The sequence below is a fragment of the Cupressus sempervirens genome, chromosome 3, assembly GCF_028749045.1.
Source record: "Cupressus sempervirens isolate cs-2001-9-10 chromosome 3, ASM2874904v1, whole genome shotgun sequence".
Lineage (NCBI taxonomy): Eukaryota > Viridiplantae > Streptophyta > Pinopsida > Cupressales > Cupressaceae > Cupressus > Cupressus sempervirens.
This window is the reverse complement of record NC_143120.1, coordinates 1,096,974,082-1,096,982,620: the sequence shown is the minus strand read 5'-3', so window position 1 is coordinate 1,096,982,620 and position 8,539 is coordinate 1,096,974,082. Positions and strand designations below refer to the sequence as shown.

At 39.8% G+C, this 8,539-nt stretch overlaps 1 protein-coding gene across 1 annotated transcript; it reads right to left on the bottom strand.

Moving 5' to 3' along the window:
- Window positions 1-362: 362 nt before the first annotated feature.
- On the bottom strand, window positions 363-1,895 carry LOC149570608 (galactolipase DONGLE, chloroplastic-like). The gene has a single exon (XM_089817223.1). It carries the CDS (start codon window positions 1,893-1,895, stop codon window positions 363-365), a length of 1,533 nt encoding a protein of 510 aa, XP_089673349.1.
- Window positions 1,896-8,539: the final 6,644 nt, after the last annotated feature.

The window sequence follows — 8,539 nt, the reverse complement described above, 5'->3', positions numbered from 1 at the left end:
ATTTTGGCCTGTTTTCTTAACACTAATATCCTTGTTATTAGGGCTCACACTTGATCAACGTTCAAAGTTGTATTTTTGACTGAGCTATATCAAAGATGATCTCTCAACTTCCGTTTGAAAGCAGTTGTTATAGTGATACACAACAATCAACAAAGGGAGGAGTAATTTATCAACTTCACTATCAGGTCAATCATTTGGAAACCCATCCGTTGTTCGTCAACATGAAAAGGAAATTTTTTTCGCTCGAAAATGAAGCCCAGAGAAAAAGGAAAAATGGAAAATCTGTATATTCCCAAGAGTATTATATTACATGTATATTTGTTACAGACCCAAAAGTAGTATGAGCTGGGTCTTGGGTTTTCCTATTGTCTGGTTGCCTCCAGCATGTTTGTACTTTTCCCCCCTCTCCATAGCGAAACAACATGGTTGAGATTCGTGATGTTCTTCCCGAAGAAATTGCACGCCTTGCTCACTAGTGGCTGTAATTGAACACTGGGCAAGGAAAATCTCTGCATTTGTTGCTCGCATTTGTCAACAATTTTGTGCTGGTTAATATGACAGCACTCTAACAACTGCAAGTACGTGGCAAGGTCGTGAATACAGCAGGGATGTTGCGTCTTCGGTTGGAAGAAATCTGAGTACAAATTGTGATCCAGCGCCAGCTCCACACCCACATGGCAGTAACTCCATGGGATTCTGTTCAACACATTCTCCCACAGCTTGAAATTCTCGTTGAATATCACGCCCGGCAACTTCGTCACCACGTCATGGACGTTGACAACTCTGAGAATCCTCAGCCCGAGCTCTTCGCATCTCTCCTTGAACGCAGCGTTCCCCACGCGAGGCCCCGCGAAGGAGTAGACCGTGACTGGGAAACTAGACGAGGAGGTGTACTCGGGTCTGTTTATGCCCAGCTCGGCAATGTCGTATGCCAGCAGAGTGCCCAATGCGCTTCCCATGCTGTGGCCCGTTATGGTTATGCTCAGCTCCTCTCCCTTGTACTTCTTCACAAGCCTCGAAATCTCCGACAGCAGCTGCTCTCTCGCGCTGCCATTGTTGAACTTGCATGTGGAATCCTCGGATGTGTACAGCCCCAAGAAGCCCTTCTCCACCTTCACTTCCTCGCTGCAATTGACTGGATTCAATCGAGCGGGAGTCAAGATATCCATGAAATTGGCAACCCATTCCATGTGCGTCGCGGTGCCTCTGAGAGCAACGACAATGTCCCTTCGCCCGAGCCTCTTGATCTCCTCCTCGTCCTCTGAGACTGCCACGTAGCCAATCCAGTTGGACCCTTCGCCTCCTTGCACTCTGCTCTTCAACAACTCCGGGATGCTCACATCCGGCGTCGCGTACACATACTTGGTCACTCTGTACCCGCAATCCTCCATACCTAAGTCTTTCAAAATGCTCTTCCTGCCGTACTTGCAGCTCCCGTAATGCTTCGATCCCGGCTGCAGTTCAATGGCCTCGTAGCAAGCTCTCACAAACACTCCGTATCTGATGATCTCGGCGGCCAGGGAGGGATTCAAGGGACTCAACATTCCTTCCCAGTTGTTACATCCCTGAACTTCCCTCCACGACTGTGATAAACACAACTCCTCTGACGGAGTAGTACTACTAGTAGAGTCCTCATGATTGTCTAGATCGTGACTGAAATGGAAGGACTCGTCCGAGTAGAGAGTGGAGGGGAAGAATGGAGCCAATTCGGGAGTGGGGCTGTGCACAACATGAAGGTGCCTGTTTGTGAGACGAGGAGGTGCTACAGTGGCAATGGCGTTGACGTGCAAATTACTTCTCGATTGTTGTTTCTTGTTGAAGGCGTTGGCGATTGTTGGGCAGGATTTTGCTGATTTCGCCGCACAAGATAAGCGGTGGGAAGAGTGGGCGAGCATCTTTGTTTGCCAAAACACTTGCCCTCTTGTAAACTCTCAACTCTCCAATTGGGTTTATATAGGAGAAGATGAGTTCGTTTCAAATGTCAACGGGCATAGTCTGGACCATCCAGCGAGGGAAAAATCAAAAGTTAAGAGATTGACTTTTATCAATCCCTGGTGTTTGCACTGATCTCTCTTCTCTCTCTCCCTCCACGGCTTTGAAGGAGCGAGGCTTCCTTAATTTAAGGGAGTAACAGTGTGATTTGACCGGCTATTTTTCTTCCTGGTTCCGCCCAAAATGTACCATGCTTTTTCGGCTGCGCTTTAAACGTTGCACTACTTTAAGGGTTCGACTTCAAACCCGTTGAATTTCAGCAATCTGTTTTTGTCCTCTTGCTCCTCCGGTCAAAACCTTTGCAGGACTGCTCCTTTTTTAATCCTCCGGACTCCCATATTTTAAACTCGTTACTTTTGTCTGTCTCTTCCCCGAGAATGAATTGAAGGCATATGTTTCTTTTCTACCGAGTGAAGAATAGAGAGCAAGGAAATTCAACTCGGTTTGCTCACCCAACATTTTACGGGTGCCCTCAAATGTGAGAAGCTGCTGACTCACCCATCTGAGAAAGCTGCTGCTTCTTCCACGCGGCACCAACGTCGTTTATTATCCAACACGCTTCTCTCCGCCTGCTGATCGATTTTCTACAATTAATATCGCTTGCCTTTATTATTATTTCTCTGTTTAATAGCTGCATTATTTAGATTGAATAATCGGGGCTTAGATTGGAAGATATCCAGAATCAACGACAACCCATAACGTCCTTGCTGCTGCATATTCGGTAGAAAAGAATCCAGCAATATTTCGTGCCTGCACTCCATTCCTGTTTGTTTTATTCACCGCAAAAACGATCTCCAAGCATATATTGGGTAAGCATTTCAAGAAAAAAAACGCAAACAAATCTGAACCGCATTTTCGGGGAGAAATAAAATATGTGACTATTATCATACCACCAGGGCTTAGATTTTCGTATAGGAATAAATTATAAATGATCTGTGTTACGACGTCGAGAGGCTATGGCTTTGAGTATATTCATTAGCTGTTATTTGAGGTAAAAAATAAATAAAAGAAATGGGTCGATATGAATTAGATAATTGTTTGCGGTTACGAAAGAATGTTTCAAGGAGTTGGTAAGGAATGTTATTGAAGTGTCCGTCTGGGCTACATGGAAGCATTTTGGCCAACCATTTTGATGAGTAACTCGCCTATGACAGTGATCGTTCTGATTGTTAATGAATAGCCATCTTTATCTTTGCATTTACTTATTCCTATTTATTGACAACTTATCACAGTGTGGCATGTCATTTGAAACTTAATAAAATTGTTAAGACAGAAGAGCCATCTATGTGAAAGTAATATATTCTTTACTAACGTATCTGCTATGATCTTATCTATTTTCAAAGTGTTTGATGCATTTACAAATTTATTATCCAAATAAATACAATTCGATATTAGACTATGTTATAAGTACTCAATCATCTGAGAAAGCATGCAAGATCACAGTGGATGGATTATTAAGAAAAGAAACGACGAGATGAACAATTATTAATATTTGAATTTAATTGTTGATTTACATAAAATATAAAATGCTAATACTAAGATTTTGAATTTGAAATCTCTGTAAGCAAATGACTTGAGGTTACTTTACATTTAGACATGTGATATTCTTAGAATTTGCAAAAAAATCTTAAACTAAAGACATTGTATTTTACTATTCATTAATGATAAAATAAGTAGCTCCTAGTAGATAATTAGGTAAATGATTTAGTACAAATATTTTGTATCGTATTTTATAATCCATGTCAAGATGAAGATCATAGAATCACACATTATGTGCTTCTTTATAAGGGAAAACAAGTTTAGAAAGGACTGGAAGAACTATTACAATTAGATTTTGAGAGGGATCTAGAACCCAATATTATTGAAAAATTGCATCCAGTCTAACCTTTCATAACAATAACCAACCAATAATAAAGAAACACGGGCCTATCAATTATTAGCACACTAAGTGTGCAAGTTGTAAAAAACACTAATCCAAAGCTTCACGGATCAAAGATAGGGATTTTCAAATACTCTCTTAACCTTTATAGAAAATTATTTGGGTTTAACCAAACACCCATAACTTAAGAATACATAGGTTTTAGAAAGGCTCCCTTAACCTTCACTCTAGCAGCTAGATAATATAATAAACACTCATTTGAAGACCATAAACCAAGGGATTTTCTAGGCTCTCTTAACCTGAACATTGAGCTTTTGCAAGGACCCCAAAACTCTAATAACTATAAGATTGGGTTTTAATATGGCTCCCACAAGTATTCTACAAGTAACAACAAGGGCTCCCTGTGAAATTGCCCATCCTTGATGCACGGGCATCTGAGGTTCCTAAAGATTCAAGCATTTTTATGGAAATTAGGAGGTGCTCGGTCATCTTTGTGGTGTTTCTCAGTTGGAGGCTTGACTGAACAAGCTTGGTGCTCAGTCAAAGAAGAAGGGTGGATGCTTGGTCATTATTGGGCATAGTCTTTGCTAAGGTACTCAGACCTTAAAGGTACTTGGTCGTTGTGGTACTCATTCATTGAAGGAGCTTGGCAACTGTGTTTCTCTGCATGTGTTGGTTGCTCATGCTTGGGAGTTTGTTGGCACTCGGTAGTGTGTTGGTGCCGACTAGAGTTCTTGGTGCATTTAATGCATGTGGCATGTGATTGTGATGTGGATTGATCTAGGAGTTTGTGTGGACCTATTTGGGTCTTGGTTGTCTCTCTTATGTACATTTTATTTGTGTTGTAAGCCTTTTAAGTCATTTGGTATTTAATAATTGTTAGAGGTTGACTTGTGGCTCAACATATATTTAATGTAAGGGTTTATCTAATTTGTAGCTTACTAGGCCAACTTATGGCATAGTTGGCTATAAGTAAGGGGTCTTGCGGAGTCTTTAAGTCATGGCTCATCTAGCTTGGAGAAGAGAATGAAGTGGAGGAGTGAACTTTGAAGGGCTAGTAGCTAAGGCTTGGTAAACTAAGAGATTGCTTGGAGGGCTTGCAAGCACAAGTTGAGATTTCCTTGAAGTTTTCTACAAGAGTGTGGATCTGGAGTAGCTAAAATTAGTGTGGAGTTGGATCTTGAGGGATCTTGTTGAATTATTTTGTAATTTCTTTTGTATTTGGCCCTAACCCAGAAGGCCTTACATCTAAGCATATTGCATGTAAACAATTGATTTATGAATAAAGAGTTGTGATTTGGTATTAGATCTTGCATTATTATTGTGTTTCTATTGTGTGGTTATTTGTTGGAGCCTAGGACATCTCCTTTGGGGATTCTCTTACCTTGCACTACATCAAGTGGTATTAGAGCGAAGGTTTTCTTGAGCATGTAGACCAATTGCCGAAGTTGAGGTAGTTTGCACCAGGACCTTGGGTTGAGAAAAGTTAATCTGAGAATATCTTGATCTAGTGGTGAATTGTTCTTTCTGGAGTCCTAGATCTCTTGGTTGTGAGGTGGAAGATCATGGTTCTAACTTGCAAATACAGAGGACTTGCAGATTGATCAATGAATGTGAAGGTTGAAGGTTGACCTTGTTGAAGTGTGGTCACAAAGAGTTTGTGTGATGTGTATTACAAATCCATATTCCTAAACTTGTTATTTTCTCCTAGTTGTTCGTGCGAGGTGGTAAGTTGTGATCTAACTTGCAAAATAATTGAGGTTGTCACAAGGTGTGTGGGAAGGATTTGTTGTAGAGGGTTTGCAAAGATCTTGGAAAATGGCTCCGAGAGGATTTGACCCTAGGATGATTGTGAATCTTTGTGTTGTGATGTAGAAGAGGTTTTCTAAGGTATCTACTTGATTTGAAGTCTACTAATCTAGATGTTTGTGGAGTTGGAGTTGGAGTCTACTGATCTAGAAGAGAGTTAGCTAGCTAGTCAGAAGACTTATTCAAGAGAGAAGAGGGCATGGCAAGGTTGAGGTGGAAGAGGTTGGTTTTGTTGATTAGTTTGTGGAGTCTTATACAAAACCTGCAGAGCAACTTGAGGTTCTTGTTGAGGATATTCTTAACCTTCTTAATATTGGGATGGACATTGGTTTTCATGATCAATCAGACTGACATGTAAATTGAAGAACTCTGAGTCATGGATGACTAGGTTATTGTTGGTGATGAGTTATATGTTGTAGGGCATCTTTTTGTGAGCAATGAGATTGTTGGTGTTGAAAGTTTGGCATATGTTGCTAAGGGGTTGCATATTGATATTGATGTTGAGTTGTTTGCTACTGGTGTAGATTCACTAGTTGTTGATTTACTAATAAAGCATTATGTTCAGTTTGTTCCTGGGAGTGAGCAGTTGATTGGATGGTTGAGATTTTGGTGTTTGACAGAATGATGTGGATGTGGATGATTTGCATGTTGGTTTTCTTGTCCCTATTGGATTGAAAGCTTTTGGTGATGATGAAGATGGTTGTGAATTTTTCATTGTGCATCAAAGTATGGGACACACTTTTCTTTGTACCCCAAGAGTCTGATGCAAGGGAATTTGGGGTTCCTGAAGATTCAAGATTTTTTATGGAAAGTTAGAGTTTCTCAGTTATCTCTATGGTTTTTTTCAATTGGAGGCTTGACCAAATGGGCTTGGTGCTCAGTTGAAGAAGGGTGGATGCATGATCATTATTGGTCATAGTGTTGGCAAAAGTACTCGGTCACTAAAGGTACTCGATCATTGTGGTACTCAGTCATTGATGGAGCTTGGCAGTTGTGTTGCTTGGCATGTTTTGGTTGCCTAGTTATGCTTGGGAGTTTGCTGGCACTTGGCAATGTGTTGGTGTTGATTGGAGTTATTGGTGCATTTGATGCATATAGTGTGAGATTATGACATGGATCGATCTGGGAGTTTGTGTGTATCTATTTGGGTCTTGGTTGTCTCTACTATGTGTATTTCATTTTTGTTGAAATCCTTTTAAGGTATTTAGTATAATTTAATAACTATTAGAGGCTGACTTGTGGCTCAACATGTATTTAATGTAAGTGTTTATTTAATTTGTAGCTTACTAGGTTGTCGTATGGCTTAGTTGGGTATAAGGGTTCTTGTGGATTATTTAAGTCATGGTTCATCTAGCTTGGAGAAGAGGACGGAATGGAGGAGCGAACTTTGAAGGGCTAGTAACTAAGGCTTAGTAAACTAAGAGATTGCTTGGAGGGCTTGTGAGTACAAGTTGAGATTTCCTTGGAGTTTTCTACTAGAGTGTGGATCTGGACTAGTTGGGATTAGTGTGGAGTTGGATCTTGAGGGATCTTGTTGACCTATTTTGTAATTGCTTTTATATTTCTTCCTAACCCAGAAGACCTTATAGTTGGGCATATTGCATGTAAATAGTTGATTTATGAATAAAGATTTGTGATTTGGTATCAAATCTTGCATTGTTGTTGTATTTTCATTGTGTGGTTATTTGATGGGGGCTAGGACATCTCCTTTGGGGATTCTTTTATCTTGCACTACATCAATCCCTCTCCTATAATACGCCTCATCTCAATAGGGGAAGGTCTCATGTTTAATGACCCATCTCAGTAATGCCCTGCCAAGGGATCCAAAAGAACTAACCTAAAGTTTCACTAAGTTTTCCAAATATTTTTTTTAGATACCATATAACAATAGTTATAAAATAGTGGAAGCAATAACATACATTCATACATAAGCAACACATAAGTTCAGATTACATTCTTTAAGGATTCCATGATGTTGAATCACATTTTAATTTAATTATAACTAAATTCAATATATAACACATCTACATTAAAGATTAACTACAAGTTCAAATCCATTTAAATAATATACAATTGTCCCAAATGCCACTTGGCAATAATCAGAATGCACAACCATCCACTGTACATGTCATAGGGTATGAAAGGCTAAAAGAATATAGATCATAAAATAGATTACATCACCTCTTTAAGATCCACGAAATTAAAATACATATAATAGGTATAACCATCCATCATAGTACACAAAGATAGAATGAAAGGAAATGTAGAACAAGGAACTCCAACTACAACATAGAACTATCATATATCAATGGTAAAAGTAAAAAGCACTACCACTCGACCTCGTGGTAACCTAAAAGTATCCACTCCCACTGTGTTGAGGAGATAGTCTCAAGTCCCAAATAGGATAACAATCCCAAAAATCAAAAGCAATATCTAGGTCAATGGAAAACCTAAAAGCAATCTAACTTAGGGTACCAAGACACAAGTGACATCTAAACCCAGAGGAAAAAAAAGACACATAGGGAATCTACTATGCAAGTGGGCAAGTGTCATTGCATGAGCAAACTCTAAGGTTACCAAGCTAATCTTTTAATACTCCAGCCCCCTAGTAGCTCTATGCAACACTAGTATCCTTTTGTACTGACAAGGCATACTAATTAAGCAAAGTCGTAACCAAGTGCCCTCTCTGCTCTCATCCTAGTCTATACTAGCACTCAAGGCATGGACAAGGAAAGATAAAGACTCTTATTAGTTCATTTTACTCTCATTTAATGTAGTATTTTCACTTATTAAAATAACCTACAATGGGTTACCCATCAGCCTCTTTAGGGCCTTGGCCTCCATTGCAAGCCACTCCCC

Bases quoted from the DNA above. Each gene is read 5' to 3' on its own strand.
- LOC149570608 (XM_089817223.1), bottom strand. From the start codon at position 1,895: ATGCTCGCCCACTCTTCCCACCGCTTATCTTGTGCGGCGAAATCAGCA.